Genomic DNA, 15465 nt, shown 5'->3' on the forward strand with positions numbered 1-15465 from the left:
CTCCTGCCCTCCATTTTAACATTATGAGAGGTAATCTGTCTATTTGACTTTCATTAGGTGTACATCCATACAGCAGAAGAATTATATTGTGTATGGGTGCATACATTTAAGATTCCTTGAAAGGATTCTTAACCAAAAAAAAAAAAAAACTTTAAAGCTGACCTACTGTCAGATCCAGATCTGACTACTGTCAGAGCAGTGCAGATGTGGCATCAGTCATTAGAAGCTGGGGAACGGCTCTCTTGGGTTGTCATGCTGTAAATATGATTAATTGGAGTGTACTGACTTAAGAAAAAGGCTTTTGGTTTAACAAAGGATATATGATTGTCTTGTAAGCAAATGTGCATATTTTTTGCACTGGGAATTTTTCTCAGATAGTGCTGATTTACGCAGATGTGTAGATAATGTGCTGTCTCTGCTAAAATAAAATAATAGCATACGTCAAAATAATTATGATTAATGTATTAGAATATTTAATGCTCAGGCATGCATTTAAGCTAAGCATGAGTGCTGCTGGAAATGCTGGTGGTCATAAAATAGTAAATAAATTCTAAATTCTATTACAATTTTGGACTTTCATTTTACATTTCATCACTAGAGTAGCAGTCAAAACCAATTCTTTACAAATTCATACCAAGGCTATATACCCCTTGAAGCTAGCCAAGATCTGTCAACCCAAAAACAAAAGCAGCAACTTTAATTAACTGAAACAGAAAGTTCTGAAAAAGTTCTGGTGCTCATTTGCGATATACATCAATCAGGTTTGACTTTTTTTTTTTTTTAATCTAAATCTTTTTAATTTTAGAATGCTGTTTTTAAGCTGTCTAGAAACATCTTAAAACTAAAGTAAAAGGTTTTAGTACTGAGAAATATGTGCTATATTTCCATTAAGTAACATCTAATCAAACCTTTAGAATCCAGGTTCAAACTTATGAAACAACAGCAATAAACACAATTTACCCAAAATGTATTTATTCATTTATTTGTTTGTTTGTTATGTTTCTTGTGGTCTTCAAAAATTAAAAAAATCGACTGGTTACTCTTACTATTTACTTATTACTATTTATTTATTTATTTATTTATTTACTTATTTATGTTTCTTGTTGTCCTAAAAAAAAAAATAATAATAAAAAAATTAACTGGTTACACTGGTAACTTACTTACTTGCTTACTTTATTTGTGTATTTATTTATTTTTGTTTCTTGTGGTCTTCAAAAAAAAAGTGCCTGGTTACTCTGATAACCTTATTTATTTATTTTTTTTATTTATGATATAATATTTCTTGTGGTCTTCAAGATTCTAAAAAAATTGACTGGTTACTCTGGTAATTTACTTACTCACTTTATTTATTTATTTATTTATTTATTTATTTATTTTTATTTATTTATTTATTTATTTATTTATTTATAATGTTTCTTGTGGTCTTTAAAAAATTAAAAAAATTGACTGCTTACTCTGGTAATTTACGTTATTTATTTATTTCTTTTATTTATTCTTCAAAAAATGTCTGGTTACTCTGATAACCTTATTTATTTATTTATTTATTTATTTATTTATTTATTATATTTCTTGTGGTATTCAAAAAACTGACTGGTTTCTCTGGTTATTTATTTATTCATTTATTTACTTATTTCTTTATTATGCTCTTGTGGTCTTCAAAAAATTTAACTGGTTACTCTGGTAACTATTTATTTATTTATTTAGGTTCCTAGTGGTCTTCAGAAAATCTATCGATCTATCTATCTATCTATCTATCTATCTATCTATCTATCGATCTATCTATTTGTGATGTTTCTTGTGGTCTTTAAAAATGTAAAAAATTGACTGCTTACTCCAGTAACTTACTTACTCACTTTATTTATTTATTTATTTATGATGTTTCTTGTGGTCTAAAAAAAAAAAAAAAAAAAAATTGACTGGTTACTCTGGTAATTGATTAATTAATTTCTTTCTTTATTTATTCATTCATTCATTCATTCAAAAAGGCTTAATTACAATTAAGAATTATCTTTATAAAATTATTTTATTTTATGCTTCTGTGCCTTTTATATTAAGATTTCTATGCTGAGTAGCACTTCTACTTATTTCTGTTTTTGCAGAGCAATGCAAAAGTCAAAAAGTGGGACCTCAAGCGTCAAGCATGAACACACAATGACCTCCATCCTGCTGCTTACCAGCATGAACCAACAACCACACAAAAATGCTGTGATTTAATCCAAAAATGTGATGACACAGAGCCAAAAAAAGGACAAGAAAGCTTCCAGTGTGCAGTAGCAGCAGTTAATAAATCAAACATTGTAACAGACTTACTGATTGCACTTTTACAAATCTATCAATCGTAATAATAACAAGAAGATTCAAAAAATGTAAATAGAATATTTTTAAAGAAACACATTTGAAATTCCCAGCACAAAGTCAGTATAATCATCATCTCAATGGGTGGTAATGCTATTAAAACACCAAAGGGTTTTAATTACCCAGCCTCCACCATAAAGCACACACCAACTAAGCTAAAGACCTCTGAACTCTGCTTAAACACGCCACACATATTCTAGCTCGTCACAAAGACACAAGGCCGCGTCGAGCCACACTGTTAGCGAAGCGGCCAAGAAAGGGGCCGCTGCAGCTGTCCGTCGCGTGTGACGAAGCACCCTCTCCATCACTGGAAATAGTGAGCCTTTTTTGCCATCCTTCTCAATTTCTCCCAAACACTCTTGACTCGGTGCTCCAGAGGGGGCCGCTCAATGTAAGTGAACCCCCTGTCACCCCTCACCCTTCAGAAGTGTAGGGTGTACTGTGAGACAGCTGTGCCCTGCTACACTGAATAGACAGGACAAGGGCCTGTGTTAATGTGTAGCTGCTCTTTGTGGCTCGAGTCTCTTTAAGGACAATAGATCAAGCAGGCAGAAAAGCTGTACGGGGAGAATAGAGTTACTGGGTATTTAGGCCTAGTTCATAAAAACAAGACAACAAAAACCCCTTGGATTCATCACTGTCTCATTTGGGTGGGAAAGCGTGCAGTTTGGAGTGTAGAGGAGGAGAAATCAGCGGCTCGGATATAGTCAGGGAGCAGGTGTATATACCAGAGATACACAGAGTTGGCTGAGTAGGTGGATTTGTTAGTTTGAGAGTGATTACAGTAGATGTTTAGGAATGGTTTTATTCTGTTTTTGTAGAATCCACTAACAACCAGGCTGTTAAACCAAGTGTCCAAAGAAATACTGCAGTAGAATTTGCTTAGAAAGCAAGGGGTCCTTATACAAGTAATACTGCTTATTAATAGTTAGTTAGGTAGTTGTTAAGTTCAGGTATTAGGCAGGGTTAAGGACGTAAAATATGGTCATGTAGAATATGTTCTTTAAAAGTACTAATAAACAGCCAATATGCTAGTAATATGTATGCTAATAAGAAAATATTTAATAGTGAGAATTGCTCCTTATACTAAAGTGTTTCCCCCCAAAAAGTAATGACTTTTTCCTTTGATTTATTTGATTTTTAGAATATTAATAATGGCTCAACACAGACATGTGCTTTTATGATGGGTTTGGACTTTGTGGGCTGGAGTATGTGGGGAGTGTTTAATGATAATAATAATAATTATTATATAATATAATAAAGTTACTGCTTTTAAGAGGAGTTATATAAAGGTAAAATGTAAGGACACATTTACCATTACATAACCACTGATCTGTTAAGTATTACACAACAACAACAACAACAACAAAAACTACTATTATTCTACTATATAATAATAATAATAATAATTATTATTATTATTATTAAATTTTGTAATAATGCTATTGTAATGTTATAACTATATAATATATAGTTATAACATTACAATGTCTCACATACTACTACTACTATTAATAATAATAATAATAATATAAAATTAATAAAAAAACATAAAATACATAAAACATTATGTAATAATAATAATAATGATGATGATGATTCTTCTTCTTCTTCTTTCTTGTTATTAAGTAAATTAAGTTATTAAAGTTATTAAGCTATTAAATTAAATGGTATATAATAAACAATAATTTGTGCATTATACAACAATATAAACAATATTATTACAATAAAAATGTTACTACTACTATTACATAATGATTTTTATTAAACTGTATATTATTATTATTATTATTATTGTTGTTGTTGTTGTTGTTGTTGTTGTTGTTGTTATTATTATATAATGTAATAATGCTATTGCAATGTAATAACCGTATCATATATAGTTATGACATTACAATGTTTCACATAATAATATATAATAATAATAATAATAATAATAATATAATTTAATAAAAAATAACATTATTTAGTTATAATAATAGCAATAATAGTTGTTATTATTATTATTACGTTTTTAATTCAGTTATATTATAAACAATAATACATGCGTTATACCACAAAAACTATTATTACTACTACTACTACTACTACTACATAATGTTGTTTTTTATTACATTGTATATTATTATTATTATTATTATTACTACTACTTCATAATGTTGTTTTTTAATTACATATTATTATAATAATTATTATTATTTGTTTTTAATTCAATTATATATTATAGACAATAACGTGTGCATTATGCCACCAAAAATATTATTATCGTTATTATTGTTACTACTACTACTACTACATAATGTTTTTTTTTATTACATTGTATATTATTATTATTATTATTATTATTATTATTACATAATGTTATTGTTTATTAAATAAATAAATATATATATACATATATAACACAACAAACATTACACAACAGCAATAATACATGCTTTTTACAACAACAACAACAGTAATAAGAACTATTATTATTATTGTTATTATTATATAATGTAATAATGCTATTGTAATGTTATAATTATATAATATTATAAATATAATAATGTAACTACTAGTACTATTATTTTATTAAATGTAATGTAAATATAATAATGTCATTCTTTTTTATGAAAATTATTACGAAGTAATCCTACTTTTTTAGATCGGGTTATATTGGATGTCTGAGCAGCTGGGTGGGAGATCCTGGGTTTATGCGAGAATAAATATCTATAGATGTATGTAAGAAAGTGAATCAACCTGCATTAACCTCATTTGAAAATTTTTACAAAATGAAAATTTGGTAAATAAGATCAATTACAGAATAAGATCAAATAGACGGAAAGGTGATTAGGAGAAGGAGAAAAAGAGCATGGAAAAGTGCTGTGATAAAAGTGATAAAAGCTAACTGTAGTAATGATAGAATTAAAGTTCCTGTACTTGGTTTTTTATTTCTCTGTTTGTCTTTTTGCAATATTGTTCAGTCACACAATCATTTCATCCCAGTCTTACAAAGTTAAAGCACTTCACAGACTCTGACAACAATGCGGTCAAACCTCCAGCAGTCTCTGGCATAAATGAGGGCAATTGAGTATGCTAATGCACCCACTCTCGTGTGATTGGCCGGCTCGTTAAACTGCCTAAATGGCTTTTACTAACCCTTCTGATTGATGAGTGTCTGACAGGCTCAATGTGGGAGTATTTTGGGCCAAACTGCTAGGGGGGGCGACCGAAGCCTCTTTGACACACACAGATACTCCTCTTGTACAGTATACACACACAAACACAAAGCTTGATGCTGCTAAGTGACTTCACAAACCAAAACAAAGACACACTCACTCCGACACATACTTACTCACATACAAAGAGCAGCTGAGCATTCCTCTTCTCTAATGCCATCCCATTCATCAAACTGAGTGTAATTGATGTTAAAGGCTCAAAGCAGATCCCCACAGCCCTCCCTCTGTCTCTCTGTGATACGTAAAGCTGGGTTCAGTCATTGGTCTGACAGGAAGACCATATGACATCCAAGTGGCACAATATGTTCTGCTCAGATTCAATATTCTATGTATTATGTTACTGACAAACAATAACATAGATATACGTGATATTTGTCAATAAAAAGGGTGATTTTTCATTTTTTTTAAACATTTTCTTTTTACAAATGTGGAAATATTGCCCTATATCAGGAGTAATATTGCTGTATATGTTACCTATATTATTTTCACATACATACATTAAGCAAAGGTATACGTTTATCAAATCCCCATAGTTTGTGTATGTACAAAAAAATAATAATATCTACACTACCAGTCAAAAGTTTTTGAACAGTAGGATTTTAAATGTTTTTTTTTAAGTCTCTTCTGCTCACCAGGCCTGCATTTATTTGATCCAAAGTACAGCAAAAACAGTAACATTTTGAAATATTTTTACTATTGTTATTATTACTATGTAATTTATTATTGTGATCTCGAAGCTGAATTTTTAGCATCATTACTCCAGTCACATGATCCTTCAGAAGTCATTGTAATATTCTGATTTTCTGCTCAAAATTTTTTTTTGTATTATTATGTTGAAAACAGCTGAGTAGATTTTTTTCAGGTTTCTTTGATAAATAGAAATTTCAGAAGAACAGCATATATCTGAAATAGTAATATTTTGTAACATTATAACCTTTGATCAAGTACGTATTCATCTCTACAATTTCCTTCCTAAAAAAATTATACTGACTCCAAACTTTTTAATGGTATAGTGTATAATGTTACAAAAGCTATTTCAGATAAATGCTGATCTTTGGATCTTTATATTCATCAAAGAATCTTGAAAAAATGAACTCAGCTGTTAAAAATATTGATGATAATAATAAAAATGTTTCTTGAACAGCAAATCAACATATTAAAATGATTTCTGAAGGATCATGTGACACTGAAGACTGGAGTAATGATGCTGAAAATTTAGATTTGGTCTCAGGAATAAATTATATTTAATTTTAATTACATTAATTTTAAATAGTAAAAATATTTTACAATTTCACTGTTTTTGCTGTACTTTGGATCAAAGATTGATCAATGCAGACTTGGTGAGCAGAAGTGACTTCTTTAAAAAATATTAAAAATCTTACTGTTCAAAAACTTTTGACTGGTAATATATGTTGTATCTACATGGATGGAGTAATGATGCTGAAAATTTTGCTTTGATCACAGGAATAAATTACATTTTAAAATATATTCAAATAGAAAACAGTTATTTTAAATAGTAAAAATATTTCAAAATTTCACTGTTTTTGCTGTACTTTGGATCAAATAAATGCAGGCTTGCTGAGCAGAAGAGGCTTCTTTAAATACATGAGTATCTTTACTTATATAATATCTACATGTATTGATTTTTGGTTTTAGGATAGATGCAAATGACATATTTTATGTATTATGTATATATATATAAACATATTTGTATGGGATAAATATATGCAATATATTCCAATTAGTATTGTTCCACTTTCTAATATGTTTCATATATAACAATTTCACATCTGGAAATCATATGGAAATCATAAATTCAGGAATGTTATATCTGTACAAATATTATCAAATTAATATTAAACAGCATTTTTAATTGAGTGTTACTAGTGAACATGTGGTTAGAAAAGGATATCATGTTACTGTGGCCTACAGTGAACTGCAGTTTCCAATATGAATATTTTATATGAAGCAATGCACATTTGGTCATTTGGTCACATTTGCTCATTAGTCATTTATATACACACACATGCTCACACATACAGTATACATTTACTATACTTTTTTATTTTATTTTATTTACTATTGCATTTGTGTAACATTGTTTGACATGTTTTCTAACACGTGTATTGGAATGAGGAGTTTTCATGTTCGCCTAGAAAACAAAGCATTCCCAATATGCCACATTCTCAAACACCATTAGAGACAACTGGAGGTATTTTGATGGCAGGCTGTGTGAACAGCTTTCAAGGGGAATGACTGTGTCTGCTGGCAACAGGCCTAACCAGCAGACAGGCACAATGCCACATGGGCACAGAGTAACAAATGTTCTGCCATAGGGACAAAGAGGCAGCAGACTGCTGTGCAGCTTCAGCCTCATATTCAGTGAAATACATGTTGAATTTTAAGGGTTCAGTAATTTTGAAGTAAATGAGTCTGGTAAGTAAAATGTTCTTTTGTAGTGTATGCGTTAGAATTTGTCGTATGTCGTATCAAGTTTTGTTTTAATTAAACCGGGAGAGTTTTATATTTATTGTTCTTATATCTTTTCTTCTTGTGTGTGTTTTTATACAGGATTCAGACAGTTGAAGAGTTATCGTGAACTATTTGCAAGCAACGTTAAGTTCCTCATGTCTCCAGTAGATGGCAGAGTTATGTTAGTGAATCTTCAGGACAGACGCCTGGAGCTCAGGAAATCGTTCACTCACATACTTTCTGTGTACGGTTGTTGTTCAGGAGCATATCATTAAAAAAGTGTATATATATATATATGTATATATACTTTTCTAATGTATATATATATATATATATATATATACAAAACCAGTCATAAGGCCTAATTTTTTTAAACTGAGATGTTTATATATCTTTCCATTGATGCATTACTTGTTAGGATATGGCAATATTTGGCCAAGATACAACTATTTGAAAATCTGAAATCTGAGGGTGCAAAAAAAGCAAAATATCAAGAAAATCACCTTTTAAGTTGTCCAAATGAAGTTCTTAGCAATGCATATTACTAATCAAAAATTCAGTTTTGATAAATTTACGGTAGGAGATTTACAAAATATCTTCATGGAACATGACCTTTGCTTAACATCCTAATGATTTTTGGCATAACAGAAAAATTTATCATTTTGACCCGTTAAACGTATTTTGGGCTATTGCTACAAATATACCTGTGCTACTTAAGACTGGTTTTGTGGTCCAGGGTCACATTTCATTTCAGTTTTCACCAAGGGGAGAAAAAAGCTCTAATTTACAGCCCATTCACCTTTACCTTCAGGGGAAATACACAATTATATTAATGTTCCTTGCTTCAGTTCATTATTTAATGGTATCAAATCTCTTTTTCGCTCTTGATGAGCTTTTTTCTCTTTCTTTTGTGATTCATCCTCTTAATTACACTGATTTAGAATCTAATTATTTGTTAGGCCTGAAGCCACTACATAATGTTGCACTAGTGCATGCCCATTTAATTTTGAGTCAAGAAACCTCTAATGTTTCTCAGTCTATACTGTTGTTTGTTTTTAGGCTGCTTATTCAAAGCATGTTCTAAACGTTACTGTTTTGTCATACTATTTTTTGGGCAAGACTAGTTTTCCATCACAATGGAAACTGTTGCATAAGCTAAAAAGAAGAGATTTTGTTTTATTGGTTTTTAATTGTAATAATAAAGTAAATGACTTTGGTTAAGTTGTAAAATGTGAGGGGAAGATTGTCACATTACTTATAGTGTGTTTTCAGTTAAATTCTCATCTGCATTTATGTGTTTTATGAGCATATTCTCTTTTCAGTTCAATAGATGTGTGTAATTTTACCCCCATTGCCATTGGCTTATGTTTTACTGTGACTAATTTGAATGTTGTGACCCTCAACATAAGCCTGAGCTGTTTGTCCACATAACAGTCAAGCAACATTGATCTCTGACCTTAAGGATATCCTGTTCATAAACATTTGTTGTTATGGAAGCGTTTATTAGTAGCTGTAATAATAATAATGGTGATGGTACAAAAATAAGAGCAAACATACATTTTGTTCTTTGTACAAATATTTTTTTAATTAAATAAATAAATGCACATTCTACTTCTACTGCTATTACTACAAATAATATATATTTTTAATAATAACAACATATAAGTATTTATATATAGATCAGGAAGTCTTTTCTGCAATGCACAAACAGCTGTTCAGAAAAGTGTTGTGTCTTATTAGCGTTTTGGAAGAAACAGTCTACAAATGATTACAAAAGTTTATTACACTTTCCTGACTACTTTGAACGTAACCATGAAATTCTTGAAACTTTGAGAAGTGAAATTTGATACATTTGTTTGTTTAGCTGATTTATAAAAATGTGAGTTCCTTTGTGACTAATCCAGCAATTTCCTGCAAATTTCATGCAGTACATATACACTTTGCAGCTGTTCACCACATAACAAGAAAATTGAATAACTTCACATTCACATGAAAATGAAAGCTCATTTTTGGGAATGTGTGAGAAACTTTTGCAAGCTATTATTTTCAGTACAATACAAAAATTTACTTTATTTTTTACATAGAAGATGCACAAAATAGCCTTAATTGAACTTATAAGCACTATGTAATTTGGATTCGTTTTTATAAAGATAGAAGAAGTATAAAGTATAAAGAAGTATAAAATTGTATATCAAATATGTGCAACCAAAATCAGTATGGTGACGGCTCTGTCAAGACTTGCAGCGGTTTAAGCTGTTCCCTACCACTGCTGATACATGAGATCAAACACTTTTACACAGAAATACATGTTGATCATACACATAAAAATGTCACATTCTTATGTAATTTAATAATCACTGAAGGTGGTCCGTTTTTAGGTGTGGGATTTGGTGGATTACCACAAGCTCATGTTTCACTTAGATATTAGATACTGTGCACCCTCCACTTCCTCCATTCCTCCAACAAACACGTAAGATCACATTCACTACCAAAGATCAAAGTCATCAGTGTGTTTTCATTTATTCCTCTATTCACTGCATCTTAACTTGCTTTTAATTTTTTGCCTTAATATTTGCCTTAATATCGCCTCAGATTTACAGCTCTTTAGATCAGCTGTTTTATATGTGATTTATAAATAAAGTTCAGCTGACCTGACATGTACTCCCTGCCAGGGGCTCAGCTGCAAATATACTGTTGTCAGATGATCTAACATCTATAATTACTACAATGTTAATTTCTCCTTGAGCATGCTGTATGGTGTATATGGATCATATCATTTAAATTCATTTTGATTAATCTTTTAAATACATAAGGTTTCTGTAGCTATAAATTTCACCCATTGATCAAGCAAATTAAGTGATTTAAGACAATGTGTAAGAGATAACAGCTAGTAAATGTTAAATTAACATTATACATTTTAAATTAGGAATTTTTTAAAATGTTCCTTCATATTACAGTGTTGTTGTTGTTGTTGTTGTTGTTGTTTCTTCTGTTTACTGCTAGGCTTAATCTGGATTTTTTATTCTTTAATCTCAATAATACAGTAAAACACCCAGTATTTCTTTTATAGGTTATGTTTATAGGCATATTAATAAATAGTATGGCTGCTTTATAATAATATGTTCTTATAACAACACTATAATTGCTAATATCAGATGTCACTTAAACACTATTTATTCTCATAGAGGTGTATTATAGACTTTGCTGCCCCGGTTAATTCATAACCACTTGGCCTAAAGAGAAACACTAAACAAAGAAGGCAGCAAAAGGTCAAGACTGTCATTAACTCAACAGTCAGACCACATTGACTGGGCTAATTCATGTTTCCTACTCAGCCTGTGAGAATAGAGTGTGTGTGTGTCTGTGTGTGCTATTTGATGGAAAAAATAAAAAAATAAAAAGATTATTTGGGCGACTCACTCTCTAAAATTAAATAGAGTTTGTTGTCAAAGTTAAAGTTTGTTCTTTTTAAAATCATACATGCAACTGCATGTTGCCATGTAAGTGCTCAGTGTGTTTCCTAAAATCATTGTCTCTATAGACTTATCTTGTTCTATCATTGTATTTATATTGGAGCACTTCTATTAATCTCTAAATTGATCATTAATTTTTCTAAAAAATATTCATATAAAAAAATGTTGGTGTAAAATGCTAACATCTAATGTTTTATTCAAGTCAAAAATATTTTTAATATGTCTGAATCAACAGACATAAACATTCTTTATGGATTAAAACAAGTAGAAATAGATAACTCTTTGGGTAACAATTTGCCACACCACTTTTTAAAAGCGTATTTTTAATAATAATAATCTTGGTGGAAGATTGGCACTTAGTTAAGAACTTTCATAATTGACAGCTTTTGTAAGAATGCGCTTTACAATTCTACTTAATGACCAAAATACGTGCCGTTTGGAAAACGACTTTTTACGTAATCTGAAAACATGAATTTAATATACATTATAGCCTAATATATATGGTAATTTTTAGCATTCGGGACAAATGCGTGAGCTTCGATCTTAAACAGCCAACAAATATAATTCAGTATTTAATCAATATCAAATGTCAATATATGTTTTATATGTATTATTTTATTAACGTATATACTACACGCAGTCTCAATGTTCATTTTATATTGTTCAGAAAATTCCTAACTTAGTCTAATGTCGATTCTTATGAGAATAAAAATTCACTTTAATAAATGTTAATACAGTGTTGCATTGGCAATATAATTTAATATATACATGAAAATGTAGATATTATACAAAAGTTTATTGATCAAAATCGCTATTTGGTAATTGGCAACGGTTTTTTTAGTAGTAGTAGGCTCATCATCAGAGCTGAGAATTAACCTATCAGCCGTCGTTTAGGACACTTCGTTTCTTTTGCAGAAGGCAAACAACAGCAACAAACACAAACCTTCATCGCTTTACACGACTCCGCCTTTCCGTCATAGTTAATTAACTGAGCACTAAGTAGTCCTCAGCCTCCAGAACTCCAGAACAGAACTGCAGAGCTGTCAACGCACAAGGCTAACTACTCATTTGCTGTTGGATAGTGATGGTGCTGAGAGACTAACTCGTTGGACGTTGCCATTGTTGTTGGGCAGCAGGCTACCCACTTATGTGCCAAAAGACTTTTTGGGACAAGTGAATAGAAAGTGTTAGATTTTTAATCCACCATTATATACTTTAATCAAAAGTTTCGCCAAATTTGTACACAAATTTTATAACCAAAGCTGCTTTGCGACTGCTTGGATGACGACCACCAAAGGTGTCAAAGTCTGTGAGGCTATGGAGAGCCGTGGGCTGAACCCCCTGGACCACCTTCCACCACCCGCGAGTTCCAACAAGCCCTTAACCCCTTTCAGCATCGCAGACATCCTCAGCAAACCGACTGTCAAAAGAACTCAGAGGATTCACCGGCTTCCAGCATCCGAGAGACCCCGGCAGAGCATCACAATATCACGGCAGACTCTCATCACTCAAACATCGCCTTTGTGTGCTCTTCAGGAACTGGCCAGCAAAACGTTCAAAGGTCTCGAATTAGGTGTACTCCAAGCAGCAGAAGGTAAGAAAAGATCATGTTTAGGGATTCTAAATAAAGTTTTAAATTGGAAAATACATTTTTACAATTCATGTACAAATTTAACACTGAAAAAAGAATAACCTCTACCTTAACTGGTTTTATTAAAATAAAAATAATATCGCTGAATCACCCTAAATGCATTAATGCACACCAATAACACTAGATTTTATGGGTTAAACAAGGTAAAAATAGCTCTTTCAGGTAGCAATTACAGGTCAATGCTTTTTAAAACGTGGGTTTTTAGAAGAATCATTTTTGGGTTCCCCAAAGAATCTTTCATAAAAGAATATTGTAAAGAACATCTGTGTAATGGACAGATTCAGTGAATGTTATCAGTACCAATTAAGAACATTTTTAAATATTTAATTCAACTTTATTTTGATCAATATATTTTCATAGTCTGACTCATTTTAAAATCAACATCAACTTTAAATTTATTAATAAAGTCAGAATGGTTATAAACAAGTAAATACCGTTTCTTTATCAACAATTATTATTATATATTAACAATATTCTAAGAAATTGATATTCTAAGACATAAACTGCCTGTGTCGCCTAATTTTGCATCATTTTCTTTCATCCACAGGAAGGGATGGGTTGACTCTGTTTGGTCAAAGGGACAGTCCCAAAAAGCGCCGAAAATCTAGAACGGCCTTTACTAACCACCAGTTATATGAACTAGAGAAAAGGTTTCTCCATCAGAAATACTTGTCACCCGCCGACAGAGACCAAACTGCCCATCAGCTGGGGCTGACAAATGCGCAGGTTATCACCTGGTTCCAAAACCGACGGGCAAAACTAAAGCGAGACCTGGAGGAGATGAAAGCGGACGTGGAGTCGGTCAGATCCACAGGTATCGTGCCTCTGGATAAACTCGCTAAACTCGCCGATCTGGAGAGGTGTGCAGTTGGAGTCACGGGACATCCGGGGCCCGAGTGCTCGCCACGGCTGGGTCACGAGTACAAGAGTGCGCACAAATTATGTCTGTCCCCCATGTCGTCTCTCTCAGACCACACAAGTCAAGACTACTCCGAGGACGAGGATGTGGAAATAGACGTCGATGTGTGATGAAAACCACTGCATATTGATTTGTAAATTTATATTTTAAGACACGCATGCACATAACCGCCTACATGATTGTAGTGTTTTCTGAAGCTGAGTTAGTTTAATTTATAGCCAGACTATGCAAGTCTAACTCCTATTTGTTCAATACAGCGAGTGAGCAGCTGAAGTTTTTATATATAATATATTGTATTGTATGTAATAATGGCTTTAATGAGTGTAATAAAAGAATATTTCACGAATCAGGGCAACAAACAGCAATACAACCTCTTGATAAGAAAAACTATTTTTGCATTTGTATTTATTGCGTATATGCTTCATTTGTACACAATCGACAGTGACTGCTCTTTGTAAAGTTTTTGTACATTTTACTTAGTGCCTTTTAAAATTAGGCCATTGTACGAATACCCAATGTGTCGTTTAATGTATTGAGTTTGAAAATAAAAACATGTATACCTTTTATAAAGATGAACTATTGCCGAGTCTGTAAATCTGTAACAATCCTCATTTTCTGACAAAACTTTTCTTTTATTATTATTATTATTATTTACAACAAGAATTGTGTTGTTTTGCGTATCCTTTTATATAAATTGTAAATATTAAGTGACTGACCGAAATAGAGAAATTAAAGTCTGAGCTCTGTAGCTTATACTGCTGTTTTTGTGAACTATATTTTTACGCATAGCCCTATATATTTTTTAAATACGAAAAACAAAGAAAAAGAAAAGAAAAGAAAAAAAAATGAAAATGTAAACATTTTCGGATAGGCTATTACATAAGTGCAGTGTAAAAATCCGTTGACAGAAGAGCTAACGAACTTGTGCACGACAGCCAAGAGCTTCATACTTTTTTGGCAATTGCTAACTGCCTTGATTTCTTTCCTCAAAAAGAAAAAAGAAGGGAAGAAAAACATTCTTGCCCCTTTAACGCTATTGTTTTTGCTCTCCGCAGAAGGAACAGAGAGCCTTTGGCTTGCTCCGCTCTCTCTTTCACTTTGCAATAGCGTGACTTGGCTTTTGACCCAACAACGTGTGTTTTTCCATTCTGGGCGAAATTTATGTGAGAAACACAAATCTGGGGCGCAGGGGAGAAAAAGGAGAAGAAAGACACAAAAACATCAAGTTTTGGTCCAGTTTCTCCAGGGCTATATAATCCTTTTTGTTCACGGGTGAAGCTGTAATTTCCAGCGTAAAGCATGAAAGCTGAGGACAAATGAGCCATCCACCCTGATGTGACAAGTGACAATGGCGCATGGCTGGACTCCTGCGGT

General features: G+C 31.7%; 1 protein-coding gene across 1 annotated transcript; it reads left to right on the forward strand.

The window, feature by feature from the left end:
* The first annotated feature begins 12564 nt into the window (after positions 1 to 12564).
* On the forward strand, positions 12565 to 14637 carry lbx1b (ladybird homeobox 1b). The gene is made up of 2 exons (XM_051116344.1): positions 12565 to 13115; positions 13720 to 14637. Exons 1-2 carry the CDS (start codon positions 12803 to 12805, stop codon positions 14199 to 14201), a joined length of 795 nt encoding a protein of 264 aa, XP_050972301.1. The 5' UTR covers positions 12565 to 12802; the 3' UTR covers positions 14202 to 14637.
* Positions 14638 to 15465: the final 828 nt, after the last annotated feature.

The sequence above is a fragment of the Labeo rohita genome, chromosome 1 (assembly GCF_022985175.1).
Source record: "Labeo rohita strain BAU-BD-2019 chromosome 1, IGBB_LRoh.1.0, whole genome shotgun sequence".
NCBI lineage: Eukaryota > Metazoa > Chordata > Actinopteri > Cypriniformes > Cyprinidae > Labeo > Labeo rohita.